This window comes from Drosophila subpulchrella, unplaced genomic scaffold (assembly GCF_014743375.2).
Source record: "Drosophila subpulchrella strain 33 F10 #4 breed RU33 unplaced genomic scaffold, RU_Dsub_v1.1 Primary Assembly Seq354, whole genome shotgun sequence".
NCBI classification, from domain to species: Eukaryota; Metazoa; Arthropoda; class Insecta; order Diptera; family Drosophilidae; genus Drosophila; species Drosophila subpulchrella.
Window position 1 is genome coordinate 3138633 of NW_023665577.1, and position 16528 is coordinate 3155160.

Below are 16528 nucleotides of genomic sequence, written 5' to 3' on the forward strand. Positions count from 1 at the left end.
ATTTTTTTTGGGTCAATCGATAGGTATGGACAAGACTAATACATTTCAGTTAAAATTTTCTATCTAACATCAAAACTGTAGGAGCCACAGTTTTGGGCGGTTTGTGGGCGTTAGAGTGGGCGTGGCACTCTACTGAAACAAACTTGCGCTGCGTAAGAAGCTCAGGAATCTGCTCGCCAAATCTCAATAGCCTAGCTCTCATAGTTTCCGAGATCTCAGCGTTCATCCGGACAGACGGACAGACGGACAGACGGACAGACGGACATGGCTAGATCGACTCGGCTAGTGATCCTGATCAAGAATATATATACTTTATGGGGTCGGAAACGCTTCCTTCTGCCTGTTACATACTTTCCGACGAATCTAGTATACCCTTTTACTCTACGAGTAACGGGTATAATTACTATGCTTCTTAAGAAGAACAGAATACTTCGAGAAGGCAGAAAACCCATGAGCTAGGGAAACGGATCTTTCAGAGATCATGTGGTATCACAAGGGGCCCATTGTGGCCTAAGTGAGGGAACTAATATTTAGTCTCCAACCACTCCTACCTAACCTAACCTAACCTACTTGATACTTCGCTCAAGAGTTTTTATACCCGTTACTCGTAGAGTAAAAGGGTATACTAGATTCGTCGGAAAGTATGTAACAGGCAGAAGGAAGCGTTCCCGACCCCATAAAGTATATATATTCTTGATCAGGATCAATAGCTGAGTCGATCTAGCCATGTCCGTCTGTCCGTCTGTCCGTATGAACGCTGAGATCTCAGAAACTATAAGAGCTACAATACTGGGATTAGGCATGCAGATTCCTGAGATTCCTGCGCAGCGCAAGTTTGTTTCAGAAGAGTGCCACGCCCACTTTAACGCCCACAAACTTCAAAAAATCGTAAATATGAACGCGGATATCTCGGAAAATATCACAGATAGAGAAACGGGATTTCAGATTTAGATTCCGTAGGCTTGAGCACAGCGCAAGTTTGTTACGCGAATATGCCACGCCCACTCTAACGCCCACAAGCCACCCAAATCTGTGGCGCCCACAATTTTCATGCTAGATAAGAAATTTTAACTGAAATGTATTGGTCTCGTCAATACCTATCGATTGATCTAAAGAAAACTTTGCCACGCCCACTCTAACGCCGACAACGCTTAAATCTGTCTACCGCCGGTAGGTGGCGCATTTGCTGCTTGCATATCTCCATTTTCCTTTGGTCCCTTTAGCTGAGTAACGGGTATCTGATAGTCGAGGTACTCGACAGTAGCGTTCTTCCTTGTTTAGTTTATGGAAATCATAAATGTAATATAAACTTAAATATTAATGTCAATTTCTATAATACACAACAATTAACAAAATTGATTAATCTATTTGTATATATCTTGAAGATTAGTTTCTCTGAATCAGTTTGATCCAAAATCCATTTTTGGGCGACAACTGAAACCCTGAACTGGCCAGCTCCATTGGAATGCAGGATTTCTTGGCTGGGGCAAAACGAAATTCCTTCAGAAGGTAATAGATGACGGCCTTTGCTTCAAGAAGAGCGAAACGGGAAGCTATAAGGAAAACATTTTAGTATCAACCAGGGTTAGAAGTCAGCCATCTTACCAATGCAGTTTCGTGGACCCAAATCGAAGGGAAAGTATGTGGTTAGAAATATAAACGATTTGGATGTGTGGACTGTATGTAATTTTGTTCTTGCCAGTTGCGAAGCCTATTTGATACTGATACGAATTTCACAAAAAGACGCCGTCGTAGCAGCGTTGCCAGAAACGAAAAGGTATATATATATATGTATATCGGTTTTCTGTTACATAGGATAGAGATGGCATTATGCGCCTAAATATGAGAGGTTAATAAAGACTGCAACCGTTCACGAACATCCCGGCCCGCCCTGAAACACAGTTTCTGAATTGGGCAAAACAGCAACCTTCGTGATCGGTCTGATCATCTCTCCAGTTGATGTCTTCAATTTGACTGCTCGAACGAGGTTGTCCTTCCCTGGATAGGTTTCTATAACCCGTGCGATGTGCCAAGATGCTGGTGGTGTATTGGACTCCTTAACGAGAACTACATCACAAATCGAGAGGTTGGGTGTTGAAGTGGTCCATTTCGGACGTTGTTGCAGAGTAGTCAGATACTCCTGATGCCATTTCTTCCAGAATCCTTGAAGCATAGCCTGGATGCTTTGCCAATATCCTAATCGGCCCACAGGGATGTGGCATAAGTCAGGATCTGGCACGGTGGTTAACGGTCGCCCAATTAAGAAGTGGGCGGGTGATAAGTAGTTGTTCTCGGTATCCGATGTGTAGCACAAGGGACGTGAATTTATCACTGCGCTGATTTGAGCAAGCAAGGTGCGCATTTGTTCGAAGGTGAGCGTTGAATTGCCGGTGACGCGGCGCAGATGCAGTTTGACACAGCGAACTGCCGACTCCCAGTTCCCTCCCCAATGAGGAGATCTAGGGGGAATGAGTACCCATTGAATTCCATCATCTGCCAGAGTGGATGTGACGATGTCCTTATGTTGTTGTGATGAAAGCAATTCTTGCATTTCGTTGAGGGATCGCTTAGCTCCAATAAAGTTTGTTCCGTTGTCGCTGTATATCTTGCTACACTTGCCACGCAGGGATATGAAGCGCCGCAAGGCAGCCAGGAAGGTTTCTGTTGTCAGGTCTGTGGCAAGTTCCAGGTGTATGGCCGAGGTGACCATGCAGACAAACAGGCAAATGTAGCCCTTGCTGATACGTGGGTTCCGAACTTTGGCATCCTTCAGAAATATTGGACCTGCATAGTCGCAACCAGACAAATGGAAGGGCTTGAGTGACACGCACGCTGGGTAAATCAGCCATTTGTTGTTGGGCAGTGTGGTAGCGTTGACGAAAGCAGGATAAACAATCGTGTGTTACTCTGCGAATGAGATTACGTGCTCCAATTATCCAGAATCTCTGACGAACGATTACAAACAGGGAAGAAACGCCAGGGTGAAGATTTACTCGGTGCTCGTGTTCCAGGATCAACTTCGAGATGCGGTGCGTTTTTGGTAGCAAAACTGGGTGTTTTGCCTCTCGGGACAATTGCGATTGGTGCAGTCGACCGCCTACTCTCAGCAAATCGTTTTCGTCTATCATTGGTGCAAGTTTGACCAGCTGCGATCGGTTCCTTAGGGGTTTCTTGGCAAGGAGCAATTGATAGTCCTCGTGAAAACAGCGTTGCGCGTGTTTTATACAAATGATCCTTGCTGCCTTAATCTCTTCAAAAGTAAGAGTTCTTGAGGCCTTATCGCAGGATGGATTTTGTGTCCGTTGAATGAATCGCTTCACATAGGCGACAATGTGAACGAGCTTGATCCAAGAAGAAACTCGTGCGATCAGTTCATCGAGTGGATGAACCTGAGTTGCAACAGCCAGTGTAGCCAAACAGTTTGTCTTGACTTCTCCTTGAATGCGTTTGTCTGATAGAGATAAACCAAATCGTGAATCGTTCAACTTTACCAGGTATTGATCCTGGTCCCGTAGCCACAAAGGTCCATTCCACCACAGATGGAAGTCGATGAGGTCAGCAGCCATCAGACCCCTGGAAGCGCAGTCAGCTGGGTTTGATTTGGAGTCTACGTTCCGCCAGGCCTTCCTAGGAATAGTGTCAAGGATTTCCGAGGTTCTGTTTCCAACAAAAGTCTTTAGTTGGGCTGGTGCATAGGATAACCAGGAGAGCACTATTGATGAGTCGGACCAGGCCAAAACAGTTATGTTCTTGTGGCGTAATCCAGAAGAGATCGAACGAATGAGTTGGCTTAGAAGAAGCGCTGCGCAAAGCTCCAGGCGTGGCAAGGATAGTTGTTTCAGTGGGGCTACCCTTGTCTTCGCAGCCACAAGGGACACCGAGATGGATCCGTCGTCATTTGTAACTCTGCTGTACACCACAGCAGCATACGCCTTGGTTGAGGCATCCGAAAATCCGTGGAGCTCGATGTTGTCTGCGTCGTTGGCAACGAAGCGTGGTAATTGGAACTTTTGTAGAGTGTCTAGATCTGCTCTCCACTTCAGCCAGTTGTCCGCTACTTTAGTTGGGAGAGGGTCATCCCAATCCAAGTTTAAGAGCCAGAGTTCTTGGAAAATAATCTTAAATTGGATTACAATGGGTGCCAAGAGTCCGAGAGGATCAAATATTCAGGAGACGTCGGACAAGACTTGTCTCTTTGTGCAATCAGGATTTGCCGCTAGACCTATGTTGTACGTTAAAGTGTCTTTTCCAGGATGCCAGTATAGTCCGAGAACCTTAACTGGCGACGATTGTGCGTCGGTATCATCCGCTTGTATGAATGAGGTATTGGATACCCATTTCCCGAGTTCCAGATTTGCGCACGACATCAGCTGAATCAACTCGTCTCGGTTTCGACGTAGTTCATCCTCATTGTTTGACCCAGTAAGGGCATCATCGACATAAAAATCCTCCAGTAGGATTTTTGAAGCATTCGGGTATTCCTCTTGATGATCCAGAGCGAGTTATTCCAGAACTCGTACCGCCAGGAATGGCGCACATGACGTTCCGTAGGTTGCAGTGCACAATTGAATATGCTTGATCGGATCGGATGGATCCTCTCTCCAAACGATCTTCTGGTAGTTTCTGTGCTTTTCGTTCACCCGTATTTGGCGGAACATTGTAACGATGTCCGCTGAGAATGCGAACTTGTACTTTCGAAAGCGTAGGCACACAGCAAATAAATCGCGTTGGATACTGGGCCCTGTGAAAAGAGTGTCATTAAACGCCTTACCATTGGCGTCGCGAAAGGATCCATCAAAGACCACTCGCAGTTTTCGGCCTAGTACTGGGTGGTGGGGAAGGTAGAACTGATTCCCAGTAGCGATTTCCTCTGACGGCACCTCACGCATGTGCCCCAGGTTGATATACTCCCGCATAAAGTATACGTACTGTGTCCGCAGCTGCTCGTTTTGTTGTAGTCGTCGCTCCACCGATTTGAAACGTTTAAGAGCTCCATGTAGAGTTTCTCCAAACTCAGGATTTTCCGTGTTGAATGGAAGTTCCACGACATACTTCCCGTTTTCATCGCGACTGTGGGTGGCGAGAAAGTGCTTCTCGACCTGTTCGTCTTCCGGTTCCATTTTTGTGTTGCTTTGAACGTTCTCCAGTTCCCAAAACTTTTGTAGCGTGTTGTCGATATCCATTGTTGTGGTTAGTGCAATAGCGTTGCTTGCGTTCGATGTGATGAGTGAAGTGATAACCCATCCGAATACCGACGAAATAGCGATAAGATTACCCTTGTTGTTACACATCTTTCGTCCTGTGAACACTGACCATACGTGTTCGCTTCCCAATAGTATATCAACTGGTGTGTTTGCGTTGAAGTGTGTATCCGCCAGCTGCAGATCCTTAAATACCTCGAGTGTCGATGCGTCGATATTGTGGCGTTCCAGAGATGAGGTGATTCTGCCTAGCACGTGGGCATAGACAACCAAACGAACATCGGATATGCGAGACTTGATTTGCAGCGTGCTGCATCCCCTTGTCGTGTCTGCTTTTACGGAAGAGATTCCCGTAACCAAAATGCGTGATGCCGACCGTGTCAATCCGAGAGCTTGGATGCAACGCTCAGATACATAAGATAGCTCTGATCCTGTGTCCAATAGAAGACGGCATGTTACGTGGTCACCGTTTGCGTTTTTAACATACACCATCGCAGTTGGTAATATGCTCCGTTTGATTTCCGTTAGATGTGTAGATTTTGCAGTGCCTTGTGCAACCTTTTGGGTGCCCGCTCCTTGGGCCAAATGACTGAGTGTCACTGAGTTTGTGTTAGACGCGCTTAAGTTTTGCTCGTCCCCCTCCGCTATCTGGGCAAGATTCCCACTAGCCTGTGGAATCGGTTGGACATGAAGAAGAGAGTGATGATTTCCTTTGCATTGCCTGCATTTGAATGTTGACTTGCACCTGTTGACCCCATGAGCAGGTCGCAAGCAGTTGTAGCATAGTGATTTCTCCTTCACAAATGATCGCCTCTGCAGTTCAGACATATCCAGAAACTGCTGACAGCCATATAGAGTGTGTTCTGTAGAACTACATTTGGTGCAGCCAGTACTTTCAACCGCAACCATCGATTGTGTGATCCTTTTTGGTTTTTCAGGATGTGTTGTTGTCTTGCTTCCAGTCGCAAGCTCCCTTTTGCTCAACTCCAGTTCCTCGCAGCGGGAATCGAGAGACTTGAAGAATTCCTCCAGAGTGGGTGAGTCTGTCTCCATGCTGCGCTCAATCCACCTGCGCCGTGTGTCAGCGTCAAGTTTTTCCAGGGCTAGATATATGATCCAACAATCGCGTCCCGTCTGATTCACCGCATCCAATCCACGAACAATTTCGTTTGCTCCGTCCGAAACCTTCCGTAGAACTGTTGCATCGATCTTTGTAGTTGTTGGCAGGCTCATAAACTGTTCCAAAAACGAGTTTACAATGTGCCGTGGACGATTGTATCTTTCCTTAAGACGTTCCCATGCAGTGTTGTAAGCCGTGTCCGTAATTGCCAAGTGTCGAACCAAGTTGGCAGCCTCATCAACAAGTAGTGTTTTTAAGTGATGGAACTTCTGGGTGTTGGACAAATGCTGTTTGTTATGAATTGTGCTTTCATAAATGTCTTGAAAGGATGGCCACTCTGTGTAGTTGCCCGAGAACCGTTTGATTTGAATTTCGCTTAGATTTGAATTCGCCGTAAGTACCGAGTTCCGAGAATTCGCTAATGTGACGTCACCACCAACATGATCAGGCGTGTTCGGGGTGCTCTGACTTACAGCAAGTCGCTCAAATAGTTTTTGGTTTTGTTGCAGCAGGTTCAAGATTGCATCGTTGTTTGAATGTAGCCCGTTGCTGCCACTCGCACTGCCCGTAGATGTCCCCGGTTGAAGATCATTACTCCTTTCCTTTAGAATAGCGCTTGCCCTTAGGTATTTTGCTTCGTAAGCCGCATTGTCGATCTCCGGATCGACATAGCCTTCCAATTTCTCGTGAAGCGCAATGCAATCGCTAAACTGGTTGAACTCCTTCCAAACTTCGTTGAGAAGATCTATCCGTGGTTTTTTTTTTTTTTATATTCATTTATTTCATACAACTATATACAGTAGAAGTGAGTTCAAGAACAGGAGTAGGGGGCCGAGGTTGCGCGGTATCACCGCAAGGTATTGCTTCGCGCAATGGTGCGACGCAGCGTTCGCAGTACGCTCGCTGCGTAGGCTGCCGTCGCTTCCCAATTCGCTTCCTTCAGCAGCATGAGGGGCACAAAAGTTTCTGGCCGAACTCTTGCCCCGGTGGTTTCCATGAGTATCTGGCGGTCATAGCCAAAGCGGCGACATTCAAAAAGGACATGCTGAGCGTCCTCGACAATGCCGCTGCCGCACTCTGGGCAACCGTCCTTCGTGTCATGCCCGAAGCGCTTAAGGAAGCTTCGGAAGCAGCCGTGTCCACTCAGCGCCTGCGTGAGGTAAAAATCCACCTGGCCCTGCTTCCTACTTAGCCATGGCTCTATGCTGGGGATGAGCTTGTGCGTCCAGCGACCCTTGCTGGAGATGTCCCAGGCTGCCTGCCAGTTGACGACGCTCTGCATCCTGGCTCTTCTCTTCACCTCGGTCTTGGTACTGCGGTCCGCCTGTTCGCCTGCTAGAGCCGCGCGAATCTCCTTGGCCTCCCGCACCAGTTCACACAGGGGAACTTGGCCTGCGATGACAAGGGCTGCGTCGTCCGAGATCGACCTGAGTTAACACCTCGCATGTAGCTACTCACAGCAGTGGCCTCAGCCCACACTGGAGCAGCGTACAGCAACTGCGACTTGACAACAGTCGCGAGGAGCCTGCGTCTGTCCTGCTTCGGTCCCCTGGTATTCAGCAGGATCCTGCAGAGCGATCCTGTGGTTTCGCTTGCCTTCTTGTTTACGAACTCCAGGTGTTCGCGGTAGGAAAGGCGGGTGTCCAGCATGACTCCCAGGTACCTTATGGCACGCTGAGAAGTTATCGTTGACCCTCCGATCTGAATATGCGCCGACTCCACTGCTTTCCTGCTTGAAATCAGCACCGCCTCAGTTTTATGTGAGGCCAGCTCTAGGACCGCCACTGCGAGCCACTCCTCCACTGCTCGAATTGCGCAGTTTCCAGCTGCCTCCACGGCGGCAACTTCCTTGGCCACCACAACCAGCGCGACATCATCCGCAAAGCCCACAATGTCGGTGCTGCTCGGCAGTGGGAGCTTCAAAACACCGTCATACATCGTGTTCCAAAGCAGAGGGCCCAGTACCGAGCCTTGAGGAACACCGGCTGTCACCTCGTAAGTCCTGGGGCCCACAGAGGTATCTAGGACCAACTCCCTTTTGCTGAGGTAGCTGTGCACTACATTCAGCAGGTAATCCGGGATGTTGAAGGACCGTAGTGCCTCCAGTGTCCTCCCCCAATCGGCTGCGTTGAACGCATTCCGTATGTCCAGCGTGACCACTAGACAATACTTTTTCGTCCCACCTTTCCATCTGGTACCCGCGATGGCTTTAGCAGCAATATTGGTGACCCTCTCTATCGCGTCCAGTGTAGATTTCCCTTTACGGAAACCGTACTGGTTTGAAGACAGTCCACCGGCATCCTCCATAGCAGCGTTAAGTCTTGTTGCAATGACCCTTTCGAAGACCTTGCCTATAGTGTCCAGCAGGCAGATGGGTCTATAGGAAGAAGCTACGCCCGCTGGTTTCCCTGGCTTCGGCAGGAGCAGAAGTTTTTGGCGCTTCCACCTGTCGGGGAAGGTCCCTTCCAGCATGCACGTGTTGTAGAGCGATGCTACCACGCCCGGATGGAGGGATAGCAGGGTCTTCACTGCCCTGTTCGGGACCAAATCCGGCCCGGGTGCCTTCCTGCTCTTCAGGTTCCTTGCCGCAGACAATAGTTCCGTCTCCGTGACCGGACATATCTGGCTCCCAATTTGTCGCGTCCATCGGGGGATGCAATGGCGGCGACCCTCTGGAAACAGCACTTGGACAATGCCTTCCAGGACCGCTGGGTCAGTAGGCGACCTGTTGCCGGCACTCACACGCTTGACCACCGTCTTGTAGGCTCTTCCCCATGGGTCGTTTTCCAGCTCGTCACAGAGCTTGAGGTAGCTCTCCCTCTTGCTGTCCCGAATCGCCAGTTTGAGTGCCTTCTTTGCACTCTTAAAGCTAGAGTTGCAGGCAGAAAGGTTTGCGGTGCCTCTCGCCCTTTGGACTAACCTCCTGGCTCGAAGGCAGGTCCTGCGCAAGCTAGCGATTTCCTCGCTCCACCAGTACACTGGCGCGTGGTGCTTCCGAAAGGTCTTACGCTGCTGCATGCTTTGGTCACAGGCTTCCTCCAGTCTGGCTGCCAATTTGTTCGCTGCTACATCTGCCGAGTCCAGCTCAGATACAGCCAATCCCTCCAGTGCGCTGGCGAAGGTCTGTGTCCTAAAGGTGTCCTGGCGGTAGGCTTTTCTTGGCCCGGACATCGGCTGGCTTTGGCCCGGTGGACCGCCAACTGTCAGCAGGATGGCCTCATGGTCGCTGGCCGTGAACACCTCGCCTATCCTCCAGCGTGTGCTACGGGATAACGAGCTGCTCGCGAACGATAGGTCGATGATTGAACCGGCCCCAGCTCTGTTGAAGGTGTGCTGGGAGCCCTCGTTCAACAGGACGATGTCCAGAGACGCAATTGCTTCAAGGATGGTGCGCCCCCTGGCGTTGGTATAGAGGGAGCCCCATTCCTCGGCCCAGGCGCTAGAGTCGCCTCCGATCACCACGTTGCTCCTTCCTCTCAGGTCGCCGATCAGCTCGTCCATGATCCTGCTAAAGGACGTCAGTGATAGACTGGGGGCCAGGTAGCAGCTGTAGATCCATGTGCCGCCTACGTTCGCTCGGACAAATCCCTCTACTGCCCTCGTGTCCCGCATTGGTGGAACACTCACGCCGCAGAGCCACAGTGCAGCTTTGCCTGTGCGATCCGTGACCCAATCGCTGCTGCTTTCCACTCTGTAGGGCTCACTGAGTATCGCCACCTCAAAACCCAGCTCACGCACCGTCTGCTTCAGGAGGTCCTGCGCGGCCCTACAATGGTTCAGATTTAGCTGAATCAATTGCATGACGGCCGAGGTCTCCCTGTCCCGCTGGTTGTGGCTGGGCAGAGTCTGCTTTCTGCCTGGTGCCTGGTCTCCTTTCTTCCTGCCGCAGACGTGTGACGATCTCTGTGTGTGTAGCGATCTCCGTTTGTTCAGCCCATGCCAAGACACGTGTGATGTTGGACTTGAGTCTGGCACGGCTTTTCGCCAATGATTTTAATTGTTCCATTGCAAACAATTACCCTGAGAATCAAAGCACTTCAAAACTGTCCAAGAATCCGGAACGATGGACCAGCAATATGGTTAGAAATATAAACGATTTGGATGTGTGGACTGTTTGTAATTTTATTCTTGCCAGTTGCGAAGCCTATTTGATACTGATACGAATTTCACAAAAAGACGCCGTCGTAGCAGCGTTGCCAGAAACGAAAAGGTATATATATATATGTACATCGGTTTTCTGTTACATAGGATAGAGATGCCATTATGCGCCTAAATATGAGAGGTTAATAAAGACTGCAACCGTTCACGAACAGTATGTGTTTGGTTGAATTGTATCCTTGTCTTCCTCGCTGAAACGTTCCGGATCAAACTTCTTGGGGTTCTCAAAGTACTTAGGATCACGATGGAAACCACATGTGGGCAGCCAGAGGACATCCCCCTTCTTAATCTCTACTTTCTGGCCATCCACCTCGTAGGTGATATCCTTGTTGCACTCTCGATCAACGGAAATCGCTGCCGGCCACTTTCGCAGGACTTCCGAAACGACCTGATCCAGATATTTCATGCCCATGATAGCCTCATAGTTTAGCTCCTTGCCATCCAGCTCTTTGTCAACTCGCTGCACCTCTTCGAATAGCTTCTGCTGCACATCCTCGTTCTCCATCAGCTCATGAGCGGTGAAGCACATTAGCACAGCTGAGGTCTCGAAGCCGGCAAAGAAAAAGACAAAGCACTGGGCCACAATGTCACGATCGCTCCACTCGCGAACGGCAGTCGTCTTGGTCTTCTCCGACGGGATCAGACCAAGCGCCTCCATCAGCATGTTGATCATGTCGGGACGGATAATATTGTGCTCCTGTCGGTACTTCATGGCATCGAGCACCAGACGGTCGAAATACTGAATACTCTTCTTATCAAAGAGCTCCACTTTCAGGATCTACAAAACGAATAGAAATGTTAAGAGTTATAATCGTACAGTTGTTGTATTCTACCAACCTTGTTGAGACTCTTCAGTGCAAAGAACAACATAAACTTAATGTTTTGCAGGAAGGTAAATTTAGTCAACTTTTTGCCCATCTGATAGAAGGTGTTCTCTCGATCCTTAAACGAATTCACCTGCAGCCCAAAGGCTGTCGAAGCGATTACATCATTGGTGAATCGTGTGCAGTAGTCCTTCATGTCCAGTTCCGTAACTTGGACAGATGACTCATCCTGCTTTAAGCAGGACACGCCCTCCTTGGCCACCTGGTTCATCAGCTGGAACATTTGACGCATTTTGCTGCCTGTAAAGACTGGACTCAGAGTGCTCCACATGTCCTTCCACCGGGCATCCCGCATTGAGAACAAGGAACTACCAAAAAGGTTGCTCATGTCATGCGGATCATCATCGCTGCTGGTCGCGAACGCGTTGCGATGACTGATAAAGTGATCAAAGTCCTTAATGGCTACCTGTTTTATAATATCTGGGTGGTTAAAAAGTATTATGAGTGCATTGAAAAGATCTTCATTTGGGCCTATTCGGCGGTTTTTTAACATTCGGTGAACTTCAATTGCCGATACCTCTGACCCGAACAAATATTTTAGCTGCTCCCTTTAACAATTGCTTCGAATAGATAAACATTTGAAGACTATTCCATTGGACTGCACCGGCAGTTATCTTCAAACTCCTGGATCCAGCTGTGAACAGACGACTGACTCGAACCATTAAACTGAGAAAGTGAGTCCTCAATGTCGCGCTGTGAAAATGAACTACGGCCTTCGTCTGATTTAGATCTTGGGCTGTGCAGTGAAGTTGCATCCCTGCAATCAGATTCCTCATCCGCTATTTCGTCAGCCGATATGTTGAAGTGGTCGAGAAGTCTGTCCTGCAATGTTTGCTTTCTACCGCTTGTAGCTAAATTAGGCTGTGATAATTGCTCTTTTAGCTCGTTTACGATAAGCGACAAAATTTCTTCCCTCTGCATTCTGTACTCGTTGTTACTCTCTGTTTACTCTCTGTTTATTATAGGTTATAGGTATGAAAATACAAAAAAAACAAGGAAGAACGCTATAGTCGAGTACCTCGACTATCAGATACCCGTTACTCAGCTAAAGGGACGAAAGGGAAATGGAGATATGCTAGCAGCAAAGCCAGATTAAAATGCGCCATCTATCGGCGGTAGAAACATTTAAGCGTTATGGGCGTTAGAGTGGACGGGGCAAACTTTTTTTTGGATCAATCGATAGGTATTGACGAGACCAATACATTTCAGTTTTTTATCTAGCATGAACATTGTGCGCGTCATAGGTTTGGGCGGTTTGTGGGCGTAAGAGTGGGCGTGGCATATTCGCGTAACAAACATATTTACGAGTTTTTGAAGTTTGGGGGTGGTTTGTGGGCGCTTAAGTGGGCGTGGCAAACTTTTTTTTGGGTCAATCGATAGGTATTGATGGGAACAATACATTTCAGTTAAAATCTTTATTCTAGCATCAAAACTGTAGGAGCCATCGTTTTGGGCGGTTTGTGGGCGTTAGAGTGGGCGTGGCACTCTGCTGAATCTCAGGAATCTGCATGCCTAATCCCAGTATTGTAGCTCTTATAGTTTCCGAGATCTCAGCGTTCATACGGACAGACGGACAGACGGAAAGTCAGAAAAAAAAGTCAGACGGTCAGACGGACATGGCTAGATCGACTCGGCTGGTGATCCTGATCAAGAATATATATACTTTATGGGGTCGGAAACGCTTCCTTCTGCCTGTTACATACTTTCCGACGAATCTAGTATACCCTTTTACTCTACGAGTAACGGGTATAATGATCCAGATCGCTCACTCTCCTCTTCTGCGAACACCGCACTTCTGGTGCTTGCTGGTTGTCTCAGGTCTTCCTTCTTTGGCACGACACACCCTGTGGCCAAGGTGACGCTGCTTTTCAGGCCTTTTCACCCAACTTGCACTTTCCCAAAGCAAGATTTTGACGCCTCCTCGTTCGCTTGCAGAACCTTTGCGCAGGTTTCGCAGCTTGCTATACCTCTCAGCTGTACACGATCTGCCAGTGAACTGCTTTCCCTCCGCGTAGAACAATGTTATCCGCACTCTGATTTTAATGAATCTGTGTGGCACGTCCGCTTTTCTGCCGTTTTTCCAAGTAAATCCCACTTCAGACACCAAATTTGAAGGATCGCCGGTGATTGGTTTAAAGATAATCTCAACAATTAGGTTTAATGACTTTATTTAATTGAGAAACAATAAGATATTCAGTTTTACATCTTTTTCCTCGGAAAAACAGAAAGCAAAAGCGAGTACTCTATGCGAGGATTCTTTTCATGCGGGATCGAATATAATATTTTAACAGAGTTGTAAGCGATAATTTTACGTTAACAGATTTAAATATAGCTTAATGTAAATAAAGTAAAATAATTTTAGGCAGAGCTGTTGTAGACATGACCACTCCTTGTCTTCTTTTCCTTTCCCACATATATACTATGGGTAATTAAAGTCCCATGTGGTGAGTGTTTGGACACTGAATGTTTAGATAATGAGTGACTTGTGACTGCCTAATTTATATAAAAAATCAAAACGCAGACGCGTTTGTATTGCATTGGCTTTTTCCTAATTATATAGTAGTTATACGCCCCGATTATAGTGACGCATTTGAATACCTTATATATCCCTAATACTTTAAACAGCAAACTTTGTACATTTTTTCGAAACACGTTTGCATATTTATGAACCCTACCAATTCATCGACGCACAATAACAAAATGTTACGTTTCTGATACAGAGGGGATCTGATACATAAAAATATATTTTTATTTGCACTCGAAATATATTTACAACTTCGAGACTTATTTCTTATTGTGGAAAAAATCACTTTTGCCTTGTACCATGTTTCGTATTAAACTCTATTCTAGCAAATTTAATTGAATGCTAGGTTAAATAAGAACCAAGCAAGGGCACCGGCTACAAGAGTGATAAAAACTTTAAGAATTGTATCCAACACATAAAACCTGTGAAAACCAAAGTAGACCATAAAAATCTATCTAAATATCATTAGCTTCCACTTACCTAGATAAAATTCTCTTGCCCTTGGCAAAGGATTCTGGTGTCGGGGGATCCTTAAACAAGTACAGCCTGATCCCGAGCATGACGCTCGTAAAATATTCATTCCAGTCTATTGTCGACATATCAAAATGAAACATTTTCTTATCCTCCGGCGACATTGACTGCCACAGCTGGTCGGTATTATTTGTTTCTATGAGAAAGTTCCTGCTTGTAAAGGGAAACAAGCTTTTCATTCCTTCGTCGATCTTTCGATATCTTTCTACCATCATCGGCTTTTGACCTTTCAGTCGCAACGCGATGTCCATCAGAAATCCGGGCAGAAAGTGATAGAAGTAGGTGGCGATGTCATAAATATACGGACAAGCGATGTTATAGTTAAATGGGTACCAAATCATCTTTTCAGTCGGCTTACGCAGCCCAGCTTGGTAACCTTTTTCCGAAAGGTCTCTATAAGTCAAGGCATTCGATTGGCAACTTGAAAAGGCGTAAATAGGAATTGCACTCTTTTTGTCCTGCTTGGGGATATTGGCTATCTGGACAGCTGTGGCGATGGCCACATTGACACAGTAGTCAGCAGGAACTAAAGGCATATTAACTTTAAGATTAACAAGTATAAGGTGGATGACCCCGTAATTAATGCCAAAGACTAGCGCAATCAGTCCTTGTAAGCCATCAATCCAACCACGCACAGGCTCCTTAAAAGTGGATGTTACTGAAAGTCCAGAAGGGATTATTTGAGAAATATGAAAGAGAATTTAATCGAAAGACTTATAAATACATATCAACGACGTTCCTTATCAAGCAAACCAATCTCAACCTCAACCGGTTACAAAGGTATACATTTTCAATTAAGGTTCATACAACTTAAAGTCCAGATAGGCTTACATAAGCTTATCTTGGAAATAATTTCAAAACATTGATGTTTGCTAAAGTGATGTTAATTCGTAATGAATGACAATTTGAATTACAATAATTAATATTTATATTTTTTGGGAATAGGCAAAAAATGTGTACTTACTGATGGCTGGTCGGAAAATGCCGACTGGCAGGTCCTTGGCCTCCTCCTGAATCACCTGTTCCCCCAGGGCCTTGGTATAGGTGTATGTGTTTGGAAATTTTCCGAGTAAGGCCGGTGCAATCTTCTCTACCATCTCCCCACCGAGGGAATCACTCAGGTCGAGGACCTTATCAACGGGGCAGGTGAGGTTCTCCGGGTAGAAACGCTCTTGGATTTGGTTTACCACACAGTTGGAGAATGCCGTCGAGACGTGGACGAAGGCCTCGAGGCGCTGCATTTCCTTGGCCAGCTGAACCATAAGGCGAACCGCCCTCGTGTTGATGTTCAACGCCTGCTGCAGTGGCTCTATGAATCTAACCGAAGCGGCTCCATGCATAACCACCTGCACTTCCGTTGTCAATATCCTTCGGTCCGCCTCGCTGATGGCCATGTCCGGAGCACAGCAGTCCCCAGAAATTGGTGTCACATGCTCCAGTGCGTGCGGCTTGTTCTTGAGCAGAACTTCAAAGACCTGCAGAGAGGAGATTTGACCAGGAAAAGCCATCACACATAACTAGGTGCTGCCTTCACTTTCACCCACCTGGTCTTTCTTCCATGCCTCAAACCGTCCTATCACATTTTCACCCCGCTTGGGTCTCACCAGGATATATATACGTTTAACATCTGTCGACCGCAACAGCTTTTCTATGATCACTGAAATTTTACCGGCCAGAACCGAAATTATATTCTTTCTTAGTTTATTTTTGGTTCACTGCGTACCTTTTCCCAACAATCCTGTGCCTCCTGTTAAAAAAACCGTCTTGTCCTTATAAAAACGTAAAATTTCACTGGACATTTTGTGCTGCGTAAACTATATTCACTTGGTTGGTTCCCTCAACCAAATGACAAGTTCTTCTTTATTTACATTTATTTATACTCTTTCCCTTACCTACAAATTATGTAACTTTGCCACGAGAATCACCGCGACAAGAAAGTAGGAATATTTCATTAAGTTTGCGAATAAATTTGAAATAGTAATAGTCTGTCAGTCCGAACCTTGAAAACTGAAATAAACCGATATAGGTATACAAGTTTTATAGCAATATATACGATTCAAAAAAGATAACTCTTATATTTGGTTTTTTGTTCAGTTAAATTATTTTATTT

At 46.7% G+C, this 16528-nt stretch overlaps 3 protein-coding genes across 3 annotated transcripts in view; 1 reads left to right on the forward strand and 2 right to left on the reverse strand.

The window, feature by feature from the left end:
• The window catches only part of LOC119561051 (suppressor of lurcher protein 1), a 52064-nt gene that overhangs the window by 19533 nt on the left and 16003 nt on the right, over positions 1–16528 (forward strand). The gene's annotated exons all lie outside the window — the stretch shown is intronic.
• Positions 10548–12265, reverse strand: LOC119561054 (probable cytochrome P450 9f2). Its single transcript, XM_037874887.1, has 2 exons — positions 11317–12265; positions 10548–11257 (listed from the first exon to the last, which is right to left on the reverse strand). The coding sequence occupies exons 1-2, from the start codon at positions 11854–11856 to the stop codon at positions 10625–10627; spliced, it is 1173 nt and encodes a 390-aa protein (XP_037730815.1). The 5' UTR covers positions 11857–12265; the 3' UTR covers positions 10548–10624.
• On the reverse strand, positions 14072–16290 carry LOC119561049 (fatty acyl-CoA reductase wat-like). Its single transcript, XM_037874881.1, has 5 exons — positions 16142–16290; positions 15963–16075; positions 15383–15893; positions 14368–15076; positions 14072–14309 (listed from the first exon to the last, which is right to left on the reverse strand). Exons 1-5 carry the CDS (start codon positions 16215–16217, stop codon positions 14219–14221), a joined length of 1500 nt encoding a protein of 499 aa, XP_037730809.1. The 5' UTR covers positions 16218–16290; the 3' UTR covers positions 14072–14218.

What these genes read in the sequence shown, in the direction of transcription:
- LOC119561054 (XM_037874887.1), bottom strand. Translation starts at nt 11,856, where the DNA reads ATGTTAAAAAACCGCCGAATAGGCCCAAATGAAGATCTTTTCAATGCA. An exon ending in CACTGAAGAGTCTCAACAAG is followed by an intron (nt 11,258 to 11,316) that starts GTTGGTAGAATA and finishes TTCGTTTTGTAG; the next exon opens with ATCCTGAAAGTGGAGCTCTT.
- LOC119561049 (XM_037874881.1), bottom strand. Translation starts at nt 16,217, where the DNA reads ATGTCCAGTGAAATTTTACGTTTTTATAAGGACAAGACGGTTTTTTTA. An exon ending in CACAGGATTGTTGGGAAAAG is followed by an intron (nt 16,076 to 16,141) that starts GTACGCAGTGAA and finishes GTAAAATTTCAG; the next exon opens with TGATCATAGAAAAGCTGTTG. An exon ending in CATTTTCCGACCAGCCATCA is followed by an intron (nt 15,077 to 15,382) that starts GTAAGTACACAT and finishes CTGGACTTTCAG; the next exon opens with TAACATCCACTTTTAAGGAG.